The sequence below is a fragment of the Trifolium pratense genome, linkage group LG6 (genome assembly GCF_020283565.1).
Source record: "Trifolium pratense cultivar HEN17-A07 linkage group LG6, ARS_RC_1.1, whole genome shotgun sequence".
NCBI classification, from domain to species: domain Eukaryota; kingdom Viridiplantae; phylum Streptophyta; class Magnoliopsida; order Fabales; family Fabaceae; genus Trifolium; species Trifolium pratense.
In genome coordinates, this window is record NC_060064.1 from 35,252,244 (window position 1) to 35,266,191 (window position 13,948).

A 13,948-nucleotide genomic window follows, 5' to 3' on the forward strand; every position below is an offset into this window, starting at 1 on the left:
AAGTACTTGATGAATGATGAGTACTCCTCTAAAAGGAAACAAATGATCGGTGGGACATTTATTTCCACTTTTTCGAAAGGAAACAAATGATACAACATAGTACACAGTTGTAATTAGATCTCAATTTTTTTTCCGCACGTGTTTGTTGCTGATGTCTGCATTTTTATGGTACCGCATTTATTTCGACTTTTTTGAAAATAAGAGATGAGATTAGTCAACTAACTAGAAAAGACAAGATTTTTATTTCTGCCCTCCAAACAAATGAACTAACACCTCTGGAATGTTTTTTTTAAAAGGAACACCTGAATGTTAACAACTTTATCAAATATTTTATATTTTATCAAAGATAAATGTTATCGAATGCTCTTGAGTCTAAAATAGTAAGTTTTTTATAGTAGAATTTTTATGAAAATACGTAAAATCAACTCATTAAAAATTGTAGTGTTTAATTTTTTGAATAAAAAATTTCTTCAAATGAAATGCTTAAAGAGTGTCATGGGGATACTCGTTAACAAGACTCTTTTATCAAATAGCTTAGGTAACTCAACAAAAAAATCAAATAGCTCAGGACGATAAATGCTAACTTGGGCACAACCCCAAATCAATTTTATTTAGGCGCACACACATCATTGAGAAAAATTTAAAGATAAATAATTTAGTTACATCATCTTATATTAATTAATTCTTTTATCTTTAAATTTTTTTTATGCAGGAGCACCATTACTGAATGTCAAAAAAAAACTCCCCCATTAAGGTTGATCATTGATTTCCAAATGGCAAAATAAATAATATTAAAATTCCATCTAAAAAAATAACCGGCCTTCAAACGATAAGACTGCAAACAAGAGCAACATCTAACTAAATAAACACAGTCTAATAACACACTCTATTATTCATGAAATCTATGTGAGTCTCACTAAATTATTTGAATCCCATTTTCTATTTGGTGAATCTTATTCCTAAAATGATGAGACCAACATAGATTTCAACTATAAAGAGTGTGCTGACAAAGAATATACAAGCAAAACGAGTACTCATGGAGGAGCATTGGAAACAAATTTAGAACAGCCCACTTCTGAAAGAGGGTCTTCCTCATGGTTTTTCCTTTGAATGGAACCTTAGGTCTAAACTTTCTTTAAGGTACCTAGCTTTTTGAGCTTCCAGCCACAGATCCTTTGCTAAATCTTGCTGAACCCGTTTCCTCGTCCCGTCTGATGGCGGTAGGTTCTTCAACAGCATTAGGAGGGTGCTGATCCTCATCTCCATAACTTCTGCAATACGATGAAACAACGTTGGCATAAATACTTACATATAACAGATATTAAACAATAACTCACAGTCTCACACACACACACACACACCATATCTCTAAATCCTGAGCCAAGTGGAAGAGGAAACCCACTAAATCTGGAATACAGAATGACTTAAGCTACATGATCAGTTAGAAGAAAACTTCTGCTGCTAAATAGCTCGAATTCTATTAGTGGCCATACATCCAAATCAATATAAATCTCCAACGCGATTGACAATGCTAAACCTATGCTTTTAGTTTAAATGTGTAGTTAATGATCATTGAAATTCATTGCAGAGGTTAACTTATGCAATAACATCAAAGAATTAGCTAATTTAGTTTTGAAATCATTCATTTTGGAAAAATCCTGGAAAAAATAAACCTATAGCAGAATTACGGAAACAATAAGTTTATGATATGAAAGTGCAACAATACATACATAGAGTAGATAACAATGCCGGTGACAACAGCACCAAACGCCAAATAGTACATCCAATCAACCTGAAAAGCATAATTAGCTCTAGAGATGTTAGCAAACTAAAATTGTGACTCATAATTTGTAGGAACTTTCAGTTGGAGAAATAAAAAGGAAGTAAGGTTACTGTCAGACCTTCTCGTGGTAAGCGAAAATGCGAATTAAGACAGACCACATGTCTGAGGTCAGAAGAGACAGATTTAGCATGGTAGAACCATTGAGCTGTGACAAAAGAACATATCGCATTTAAAAATATTAGTTCCCGGTAAAAACATGAATATTTATATAACTTTGTCTTTTTTCTACTTACACTATACTAGTGTTATCAAATAGCAGCCATACTCTATAGTGCTATAGAGTAGCATAATTTCAGAAAATCAATATTATTCTGCAATATGCTATTTAATACAAAGTGTTGTTTAATAACAGCTATTGTAGCATTATAGCACTGTAGCGAGTAGAATTTAAACAGACTGTTATTTTCTGTGCTACACGATTGACAACAGTGCACTAAACCAAATTAAATCTTTAGAATTGTTATAGTTTGATTACGTACCTTAAGCAGAACAGGGACTAGAGAGTAGAACATAAACATAGCTACTGAAAATCCAAAGAAAGGAAACGCCTGTAACCAACAATGGAAGAAATTAACGTAAATAATAATGCTTACGGTTCAATATCACACTAAATCGCATATTGTGGAAAAAATGCAACTTGATATCATGAATATAAAGACAGTAATAAGAGGTCTCGCATAAAAAAAATTAGGTGAGAAAATAAAAAATAAATGAAGACAAACAGAATCCTCTAAATTACTTCCACTATAATTCTTTGATGTTTACTCTTAAAACTTCCTTAACTTCTTCACATCCTTTTTACACAATCATAAACTTTGAATTCACAGCCTTGTATTGCATAGCAGGCATCTTAGTTTAAGATAAATTATGTAAATGACTCAATTATATAGTGAGAGAGAGAGAGAGAGAGAGAGAGAGAGAAAGAGAGAGAGTGATGAAGAGAGCTTACTGCGCCAGCCGACCAATGAATAGATTTAAGTTCGTTGCGCTCAAGTATAGTTCTGTAATAATCATTAAGGCTACAATAGGAAAAAGAAAAGTAATAATGTAATGATTTTATGCGATGGACGTGTGCCTTTAGTTTTCCTCGAACTAATCAAATGCAAATTACAAAGCCAACATCACCAATTTCCATTTGGCCAAAACTAAAAGCGCCAATAGGCCTCATTATGTAATCAACTTTCAAGGATACATTTGAATGGCACTGAAGATGCCACCAAAGAGACCTAACATTGCCATGAGCTCTTCTCTATCAGCATTTTTTACTAAAAACTCCTGCAATGGAAACAAAATAACAATAACATGAGGGAGATTATACACAATGAAACAATAATATGAAGCGCCACACATGCATGCAAAATGAGTGCACGTCAAGAATTTGCCATTACTAATAAGTAATAACATTATAATAAAATGCCCTGTTAACTAAGAATGCCCTGAATACAAATGAGCATGGTTGAACAAAATGCCCTGGCTGAATAAGGTTAAGCAACATGAGTGGCGTTTAAAAACGCCCTGGCTGAATTAGAAGTGGAACATATATTTATAAAAGGTACAGAAAAAGAAGAATAAAAAACAAAAATAATGTGTTTAGACTCACTTATAAAAAGGACTATATACAAGGAGTTTCTCTGTTTTGGAAGCACCAAAACAAAGCATGAAGAACAAAAGCAAAAGAAATAGATGGTGGAAGAGATGAAATAAAAGGGCCTAAAACAGGAAGTACAGTATAGATCCATAGTATGTGTGAATGGAAAATCTATTATTTAGTACAAGGCACATATGAATGCATACGAGGTAGCAATCTTCGAAATCAACATTTTCAATAATAATAATAATAATTAGCTGTATACTTTGTCAAAAAATAATAATAATTAGCTGTATATATGTATTTATTGTGTTGTGCTGCATTAAAACATAAGTGCATTCAGCTTACCTCGCTGACATTACTGAATGCATACAAGGTAGCACCAGCAATAACAAGAATGTCCCCTTTACGAGGATTACTTCCACCTACGGCATGTGAATATGAAATCATCAGACAACCATCATAAATGGAATGGCGCATATTATTGGTGACGTGACAACAAAAAATAGGATTAAATTTTACTTGTTGCGTGATTTCCAAGAATACAGATATAGAGAAAGCACTTGTGCATGCACGCGTGTGCACACGAGTTTCAACTTTTAAGTACAGACATTGAATCTAAAGCCACGTACCTGCACGGTCACCTGCATGAACATCCGAAAACACAACCAGAACAAGGCCAGCGATGCACACAATTACACCAGTTATCTTTTTGAATCTATATTTTGTTTTCAAGAAAATCCATGTAAGAAGCATGACACATGGAATGGACCAGCAGTCAAGTAGCATCACACTTGTAAGTGAGGTGTATTGATATGCCTTCACAACTGTTCATAAGTTGAAAAGTTTTCCATTAGTTATTGAAAGTAAGACCAAAAAGTCAACATCAAGCTAGTTTGGATAAACTTTTTAACAATTTGAAATGATCTTGAAATGATTATCAGTGTTCTAACTAACTGCTTCTCTCATAAGTTGAAATCAACTTATGCACTTCAACTTTTTTATAAATCCCTTCTCAACTTTTCCATAAACACCTATAAACTTATCAGGTTTTTGTCCTCATAAATTAGCAGCTAAATACTTATTTCGATTGAGAAGCTCCCATAATATGGAATATAATCCAAACTTAATGAACATAAATGTATCAATTTGTTTGACCAATGCTTTCTACACCATCAAATATACTTACCAAGAAAATTTGCTTCCACGTCGACCAATCCAAGAAGTATATAATAATACCATTTTGCCTGTATTAGAACCATACAAAGTTAATGAAATTGTGTTTAAATGGTTGACAGTGAGAGGAAAAACAGGGCAGAAATAACATAACAGTTGATCATTTTGAAAGACAGAACACCAACACACTATTCTCATATCTCCATGTTTTAATGGTTTATTACATCCACTTCCCATTAATATTGTAAAGATTAGTATCTAAAACATTGGCATCTTTTACAAATAATAAAATCCAGTTGAGAAAAGTGGCGTGTTTGCATTTATGTATGTATGTAACCTTACCTACTGACATAAATACTTGTTAGACTGTTTGGGAGAGCTTATGCAAACAACTTATAACACGTACATAAATAGTTTTCACCTTGTTTCCATAAGTTCTCCCTGACAGCTTATTGAAACAACTTTTAGTTTATAACTTTATATAAAAATGGTCTATTTGAATTGACTTATTTGAACTTATGTACTGACATAAGCACTTGTAATGGAAACATGTTATGACATATTTTCATAAGTTGCTTTCAGCTGATTCTCACAGGCTCTCCACCGTAATAGCTTATGAAAACAGATTACAAGCAAATTATATAAAAGATTTGACTTTATTATAAGCATAGAGTGTAAGTATATATATATAATAACCTTGAGAGGTTTTCTTCTGTAGAGTAGTATAGTTCCATAGACAATCATCAAAAACACATAATTTAGAAACGACTGTGATGTTGGAGCATTAATTCCTACCATAAAATCAAAACAGAAAACAAATTAATAAACAAGTAACTAATTTGAACTTTAAAAGAAATGAAAAGAAAAATACAGTTTAATAGTATAATCTGATGATGATGATGATATACCTTTTTTAGCTAAATCAGAAGAGGCGAAACCAGTGGCAGTAATAAGAAGAGAAAGAAATTGACCTAATCCAAGACCTATTAAATTGTTCTTCGTCCAAAATTTCTTAAAATCCACCATTCTTCTTGTTGTTTTCAATTTTGCAGCAACAAAGCAGAGGATTAATTAATTAATGAATTAATGAATAAATGAATTAATTAAGATGAGTTGCGGTAAAGAGAAGTGACAGAGACAAGTGATGACGGAGATTGAAAGGTAATGAATGAATGAATGAATTTGATGATTGAAGAAAAAGGGTATTTTAGTATATAATAGTAGTAGAGTCAGAGTGTGTGAGAAGAAGAGAAAGTGAGTTGAGATGAAACAGAATAAGCATATTGGATGGATGGATGTGTAGTGTAGAGAGTTTTGTTTCGGCCGTCAATTTATTTATTTCATAATCATAAGTTGGTGTGTGTGTGTGTGATTCGGTTTCGGTCAATCTCTTTTTTTCGCTTTGGCAGGTAGCTGGCCAGTTCAGACTCGCTTCGGCTTTTTTTTTTTTTTTTTTTAAATATAAACAGTGTCTCGCGACACTAAGGGGGTGTATTGGATTAGGATTTCATAGGATTTTAAAAGACTTTTTTATGATAAAAAAATTTTGTGGTATTCAATCAAGATTTTTAGAAAAGTTAAATAAATCTTGTGGTATTCAATTAAGACAATTAAGATTTTTTTTTCAAGGCAACAAAATCTGTTGGTATTCAATTGAGATTTCTTACCACTTTTAAAATGTCTATTGGTATTCAAAAGTCTATGAATTTTGATGGATTCTTCTTTGCAATGGATTTTGATGGACTTTTTAGTTGAAAATACACACAAAACACTCCTCCAACAATCTCACCAAAACCCATGAGACTTTTTATAATATTTCAAGACTTTTTTTTTTCTATCTACAGAATAGAACATTATCAATATTCTGATTTTCTTTTCACCATCAACTCCCGTTCAATCTCTTTCAAATTTCTTCATGGTGATTTCTTTTGAATGACAATGGACATGCATACAAGTGTACTCAATATTGTTTATATATATTATTGCCCATCGATTTTAATTTTTTCAATTCATTGTTGTTTTCTTTCTTTCTTATACATTATGAATCTATGATCGATTTTAATTTTTTCAATTTATTGTTGTTTTTCTTTCTTTCTTTCTTTCTTATATATTATGAATCTATGATCCATTCATAATTTTTTTTCCCTGTATCTCCAAATCAAAGGAAGGGATGTACTTGTTTTTTTTCACGTTAATTATCATTCAACTGGTTTAGTCATTGGTGTGACAACCTTAATTTTTTTTTCATTCACTTCTTTTTCTTTTTCACCAAGAATGGAAAGTTTTTTTCAATATTAAAAATTCATAAAGTCAGTTGAAATCTTAAAAATCTGTATTATAAAATCCATTAAAGTCTTTTAAAATCCAAATTGGAAAATCCTGATTGTAAAAAAGTATTTTAAAAAGTCTTAAAAGTCTATACAATCCTATAAAATCTTTTAAAATCTTCAAGATTTTTTTTTGTTAAAATTGTCCGTCAAAATCCTAATCCAATACACCCCCTAATTAATTATATTAATTAAAAAAACTATCTTAGAATTTAGGTTAATATTTTAAAGGGTCTTGCTAACTAGTGCCCCCGGGGCACTAGTTAAGGAACTAAAAGAGGAAATAAAAGAGAAGTTATGCATTGAAAAAATAAAAATTTAAACTTTTCATGTGTTGACTACACAATACTCAAGATAAACTTTCTACATTTGAATTATTAACTAGTGCCCCTGGGGCACTATTTAGCATTTGCCTATTTTAAAAATTATCTTTATAATATTAATTTTATCTTTAGAATAGAATCCACATTCAACTCAACCTTTGTAAACCCCAAACTTCTAGCAAGCTTCAAACACTTCCCACAACTCCCCCAACAAATTACAACACTACTATTCCCCCAAAAACTTTGCAAAACCACTAATTCACTTTATTATTTTCTATAATAACACCATCACATCCTGCTACTCTTCCTTGCTTGTAGGTACCATTTGTATTGAGTTTAAGTCTCAACTATCTATTGGTGGCTTCCAACGCAGTTGAACGTCTTCAAGAAAAATGGCCAAAGAGAATTCAAATCCATCAAAATTGACTCATGATATGAATCCATGCGTTGAGCCACAAGCTGAACTTGGTTAGGTGGACGATGGAAATCATCATCTTCAACTTTTAAATCCTTCTTTTCTTTTTCATTTGACTTGTGTTTTTTATTTTATTAATTAATAATGCTTCAAAATTATAATAATTTATTTAAAACTACCATAAATTTTAGCTGACAAATTATAATATTGTTAGATTGAATGTTTTCTTTCGAGTTTAAATATTAGACTCTTTTTTACAATGAAAAATTCATACGAACAACGGTAATTCTTTGGTGGAGAAATTTAAATAAAGGTATTCCATTTAACAAAATTAATATTTATCTATTGAAATAATACCTTACCTTAATGACAAAGATTATTTTGTTATCATACCTCAAAAAAAAAAAAAAATTTGTTATCATCATGATCAAACACTATTTTTTTTTTGAAGGATCATGATCAAACACTATTGTACTATTATATTTACACCTTTCTTTAACAATTATATTTACACTTATATAATGAGATGGGTTAATATTTTATTTTATTTTAAAAAAAAAAAAGAGGTGTAGTAAAGACAATGAAATGGGTTGATTAAATACACCATAATTAGATAAATCATTCATGTAAAAAGAAGCTCTATTTTTTTTAAGCAAAAATGAAGTTTTAGTTGAGGATACCAAATTTGAGCTTATGTCTTATAACTTATATTTATAAGTTTACGTTTAAAAAAATACATGCTTAATAACATTATTAAGAAATGAGAACAATTATCATCTTACAAGTCGGTTTATAAGATTAAGTTATATCCAACTTTCAGCCGTCAATTTTAACAAACACCGTAAATTTAATTGATTAATTTTTTGCTAACTCATCCATTATAATCAAACTTATAAGTTATTTGCTGTTTTTTTTTTTTCTTTTCCCAAACATAGCATTCATCGGGTTTTATTTATCTTGGGACTGTATTTGTGATTAACCTGACTTTTTATTTTTGGTACAAGAGATTAACTTGACTTTTTCTTGAGATTTAGAGTGTTAAAATTAAAATTGCTACATGGTTAATTAATCGACCCAATTGGTATCTGACATTACATAATCAAATGCCAATGACTCTCTCTCTCTCTCTCTCTCTCTCTCTCTCTCTCTCTCTCTCTCTCTCTCTCTCTCTCTCTCCTACTAAAAATCTTCACCTCACTCACTCACTCACACAAACACAAAACAGAAATATAGATTGATACTGTTTCATTATCAACATGTTCTCCAAATATCTCAATATCTTCTTCATCACAACTCTCTTCATTTTCTTATACATAATCACTTCTTCATTTTTCACTTCACCACTTACCCTTCTTCATCAACAAAACTCAATTCCGACAACAACAAAAAATTCCCACTTTCAATTTTGTCCAACCAACTTCACAAACTATTGTCCATGTCAAGACCCAAAAACACAGAAAAAATTTCCCAAAAAAAACTATTTTCGCAAAGAACGTCACTGTCCAAAAAACAATCAAAGATTAAGATGTCTTATCCCTAAACCAATAGGGTATCAAAAACCATTTACTTGGCCTAAGAGTAAAGACAATGCATGGTTTAGTAATGTTCCATTTACAAAGCTTGTTGAATATAAAAAGTCACAAAATTGGATTAGATTGGATGGTGACCATTTTGTTTTTCCTGGTGGTGGCACTTCTTTTCCTGATGGTGTTAAGGGTTATGTTGATGACTTAAAGAACCTTCTTCCTGTGAATTTGGAATCTGGGAGTATTAGAACTGTTCTTGATGTTGGATGTGGGGTAAGCTTATAGCTTTTGTTTAATTATATTATGAGTTTTAATTTGCGGCTAGCTGCGTTGCAATTTTTATGATGCAGAGAATTGCGGTCTAATGTGAGTTATACTGCAACTGCAATTGCGGCCGCAATATACGGAGGACTTTTTTAAACCATATATATGTTGAGTTTAATGGACATGCTATGTCGGTGTAAATTATATCCTATTTTTACACAGACATCCGATGGAAATCTGTTATTCCACCGCATCATACCATTAAAGTGGGGTGATTTGGCAGAATACATGGTTACTATCGGATGACAGTGTAAAATTATATCATATTTTCTCAGATATGTTATGTTTCTAATTATCTATGATGATTTTGTGTTTTGAATGTGTACAATTGAAGGTTGCAAGTTTTGGAGCATCTCTAATGGACTATGATATATTAACAATGTCAATTGCACCAAGTGATGAACATGAAGCTCAAGTGTTGTTTGCACTTGAAAGAGGACTTCCTGCTATGCTTGGAGTATTCAGCACTCATAGACTAACATTCCCTTCAAAATCATTTGATATGGCTCATTGCTCTAGATGCCTTGTTCCATGGACCGCTAATGGTATACATTTCAATCTTGTTACTTAGATCATACTTAATCTATATATTATACAATAAGATCTTTTAATGTTCTTCTTTCCTAGTTATATATCACCGACACAAACACTGGACACTAAAACGGGTAATATTTTGTGAGTATTTTTTTAATGCAACCACATATGTATGTGACAGAAACCAAACACTTGCTTAGATAACACAACTTTTATACAAAAAAGGTCTTTTAATGTTCTTGTTCCTAGATATCAACCACTAACACAGATACAAACACCAGACATGAAATAATTAAACGTAACCACATGTCATGTGTTGCCATCGTGTCAGTGTTGGACTCGGACACCAGCACGTCTTTGACCTGAAGCGTGGCGCTACTTATTGCTAGTCATTTAGAATCAATGGTTTAATTTATGATGCTACTATCTGATATTGTTTAATTTAATTTGTCACAGATGGACTATACCTAAGAGAGATTGACAGGATGTTGCGTCCTGGTGGATTTTGGGTACTTTCTGGACCACCTATAAATTGGAGGGTAAACTATAAAGCATGGGAAACAGAGGCAACAGTGTTGGAAAAGGAACAGAACAGTTTAGAGGAACTAGCAATGCAAATGTGTTGGGAAAAAGTTGCTGAGGGTGGACAAATTGCTATATGGCAAAAACCAATAAATCATATCAAATGTATGCAAAAATTGAACACTTTGAGTTCTCCAAAGTTTTGCAGTTCATCTGACCCTGATGCTGGATGGTAAGTTTCTTTATTTTTAATTGATATATTCTAGAGGGGACACTATATCTAGATGTAAATCTTATATTCAAACTTAAAAGGTTACTATGAACTATTTCAAGTTTTCAACAGGTATACAAAAATGACTGCATGCATTTTTCCACTTCCAGAAGTGAAAGACATCGACGAAATCTCCGGCGGCATTCTTAAAAGATGGCCTATGAGGTTGAATGCTTCACCACCAAGGTTGAGAAATGAGAATGATATTAGTTCCTACAATGAAGATTCTAGGACATGGAAAATGAGAGTGTCTTATTATGAAGTCATGCTCAAATCATTCTCTTCTGGTAGATATAGAAATGTTATGGATATGAATGCTGGATTTGGTGGATTTGCAGCTGCAATGGTGAAATATACAGTTTGGGTTATGAATGTTGTTCCATTTGATGCAAAAAGCAACAATCTTGGTGTTATCTATGAAAGAGGCCTCATAGGAACTTACATGGATTGGTATTTATTTACAACTTTTCATCTTTACTTTCTCCTTTTTAATTTCTCAGAAGGATTTATGTTTGGATACAAAGCTAAATTAGGATCTTATAGCATAAAAGCTTATGTATAAGCTGAAAATAGCTTATGAATGTCATAGGTTATTTCCATAATCTCTCTCAAATAGTCACACAAAGTGATTATGCCGGTATATAAACTCAAATAAGATGATCTAAAGAGGCCCATATTCATATACATCAACAGTGTAAAGATTGCTTACATTGTCAATCACAATCGTTGAATCACTAAAAAAATTGACTTTAGACATATTTATCTTAAAATTCAAACAGTGATCTGTGATTGGTTGACAGTGTATTAAAATTAATGTCTTCTAAGATACCTTGCAGACTTTTTCATTTTTTTATTTTCATTTTATTTTCTTTCTAATTTTCTGACTTGTGACATGTGTTTGGCATTAAAAGTTTCTGTTGTAAGCAAATAGTTTAGCATTTTGGAAGTACTCCTAAATTTTGTTGATTTAATTTCGGATCATAATCACATGTGCTGCACTTATTATTTTGTTTAACTTCACACTTGGTTATAAAATACTTTTTTCTTATTCTATGCTTGGCTCCAAGATCTATATCAAATATATATGCTTCTGTTGGAACTTGGAAATAGTGTTTTTCTTATGTCATTAGAACTTTCACATGTACTTAGCCTAATACTGCATTAAATCATGTCATAAAATATATTTTACCATTCACAAATGTCAATGGCAGGATTCTTAATATTTTATTTTACTATAAGATCCATTTGGATTTGGCTTATTTTTGAGCTTATGAAAATAGTTTATGCAAATAAATAAACTTTTATGTTAATTCATAAATTTTCACTAACAAAAATTGTATCCTTATAAGTTGTTTTTTCATAAACTACCTTAAAAAGCTTATAAAAATACATAAAAACTTATTTATTGGCATAAGTTGTTTCTCATAAGTTCAATCCAAACGGCCCTTAAGTTGTAAAGAGTAAAGACTTCTGACACAAAATTTAAGGGACCATTATATTTAAGATTAATGAAATGATAGATTCTTATTCTTATGTATTTCAATCAATCTGCCTTACTGTGACCCTAAATTTAAGGTAGAAATAATGAAGCAAACAACTTTGTATTTTTTTTGCAGGTGTGAGCCTTTTTCAACTTATCCAAGAACATATGACTTGATACATGCTAGTGGCATATTCAGTATGTATATGAACAAGTAAGCTTATAACATAGTATGAAAAAGTAAGCTTATATCATAGCATGATATAGTTATATAGATGATAAATGATACAATACAATAAAAATATGAATGTTTTTTGCAGGTGTGACATTACTGATATTGTTCTTGAGATGCATCGGATTATTCGTCCTGGAGGAACTGTAATTATTAGAGATTATAGAGATGTAATTCTAAAAGTGAAAGAAATAACAGATAGAATAAGATGGGAAGCAGGAATAGTAGAAGTTGCTAGTGATCAAAATGGATCTTCTCATCAAGAAATTATTATGGTTTTTAATAATACTAAGTATTAAATTGATTTTGTAGTTCAATTTTGCCTAATCATTGATTGTACAACAACATGGTCATATGTAATTCAATTCAATACAAAATAGTTTTGAGAATAAGTGTTTTTTGCATAGTATTAATTTTCAAAACATGAACACTTGACAATGTTATGTTTAATTGTCCAATGTGACATTTTTGGTTGGAGAAATAGATTTTTGTTTTGCCCTTATAACCTGAACTATCACAAGACATGTATTTGAGTTGAAATGGCCGGGAACATTTCAGTCAAGTGAAGTTGACGTATTTAATTTGTTTATGGCTACATTCTGCGAATTGTTCCTTCAATTGTTCTACATTGAAGCAACTTTTAATTTCCATAACAGAAAAGAGCCATGTCAACTAAATTTTGAAAATTGACACAAAAACAACATAACATCCACTGGTGGAAGTTGCTTTTAAACCCTAATTTCATATACTCTCCACTCTTCCTCGACTGCGTAATCGATTCCTCTTCTCATTCTTCAAATTCAATTCAGGTGAGAATCAATCCTCTCCGTTTGGATTTTCAATTGTGATTGTCAATTCTTCTCTTCTTTAATTAAATTTCCCCCAATTAGTTTAGGGTTTAAGTTTGCTAGTAATTAGCGAAGGAGTTGCTGTTGTTATTGATGACAAGGGGAATTGAGCATATTCAATAGTGACACCGACTTGTTCCACACCATTCTCCCCGCTGCCCGCCTTTTGCCCTTTCTGTTTATCATGGCTATCGATTTAGATGAATGTGTGAACAAATATTTTCATGTTTCGAGAGAAGAGATGGAGGATCTTATAATAAGATGTGGTAGTGAAGATTGGGTTGAATCCTTAATTAAGGATAAGCATGACCATAGAGAGACTGAGAAACAACATGGTAGAGCATCTCTCCGACCACAACCTCTTGCACAAATCATGTCCCTAACCGTCAAACCTAATCAGGAGGAGGATAATAAACAATTGGCACTACACGGTACAATATATGCTCATTATATTGGTGCATATAAAACACCAGTTACCCATCAAATTTATAAACGAGATGCTGATGATGTCCCTGACATTTTAGGAATCGACGGTAGTT

The 13,948-nt window shown here is 31.7% G+C and overlaps 2 protein-coding genes across 3 annotated transcripts; one reads left to right on the plus strand and one right to left on the minus strand.

Moving 5' to 3' along the window:
• Positions 1-724: 724 nt before the first annotated feature.
• LOC123890765 (solute carrier family 35 member F1-like) lies at positions 725-5,977 on the minus strand. The gene is made up of 11 exons (XM_045940451.1): positions 5,516-5,977; positions 5,304-5,398; positions 4,621-4,678; positions 4,064-4,258; positions 3,780-3,856; positions 3,036-3,118; positions 2,793-2,844; positions 2,323-2,391; positions 1,902-1,988; positions 1,731-1,792; positions 725-1,271 (listed from the first exon to the last, which is right to left on the minus strand). The coding sequence occupies exons 1-11, from the start codon at positions 5,631-5,633 to the stop codon at positions 1,145-1,147; spliced, it is 1,023 nt and encodes a 340-aa protein (XP_045796407.1). The 5' UTR covers positions 5,634-5,977; the 3' UTR covers positions 725-1,144.
• A 2,870-nt stretch (positions 5,978-8,847) lies between these two features.
• LOC123890766 (probable methyltransferase PMT19) lies at positions 8,848-12,953 on the plus strand. 2 transcript variants are annotated; one of them, XM_045940452.1, is made up of 6 exons: positions 8,848-9,471; positions 9,857-10,067; positions 10,513-10,810; positions 10,922-11,299; positions 12,466-12,543; positions 12,650-12,953. In XM_045940452.1, exons 1-6 carry the CDS (start codon positions 8,929-8,931, stop codon positions 12,858-12,860), a joined length of 1,719 nt encoding a protein of 572 aa, XP_045796408.1. In that variant the 5' UTR covers positions 8,848-8,928; the 3' UTR covers positions 12,861-12,953. The 2 variants fall into 2 exon arrangements, with proteins under 2 accessions (XP_045796408.1, XP_045796409.1); XM_045940453.1 differs by having other exon boundaries at positions 12,466-12,569; positions 12,650-12,785.
• The last annotated feature ends 995 nt before the right edge of the window (positions 12,954-13,948 follow it).

Coding starts and splice junctions, on each gene's coding strand:
- LOC123890765 (XM_045940451.1), bottom strand. CDS start 5,633: ATGGTGGATTTTAAGAAATTTTGGACGAAGAACAATTTAATAGGTCTT. Junction 3,119..3,779: donor CATTCAGTAATGTCAGCGAG/GTAAGCTGAATG, acceptor TTTCCATTGCAG/GAGTTTTTAGTAAAAAATGC. Junction 1,272..1,730: donor GGCATTGTTATCTACTCTAT/GTATGTATTGTT, acceptor ATCGTATTGCAG/AAGTTATGGAGATGAGGATC.
- LOC123890766 (XM_045940452.1), top strand. CDS start 8,929: ATGTTCTCCAAATATCTCAATATCTTCTTCATCACAACTCTCTTCATT. Junction 9,472..9,856: donor TTCTTGATGTTGGATGTGGG/GTAAGCTTATAG, acceptor GTACAATTGAAG/GTTGCAAGTTTTGGAGCATC. Junction 12,544..12,649: donor TTCAGTATGTATATGAACAA/GTAAGCTTATAA, acceptor TGTTTTTTGCAG/GTGTGACATTACTGATATTG.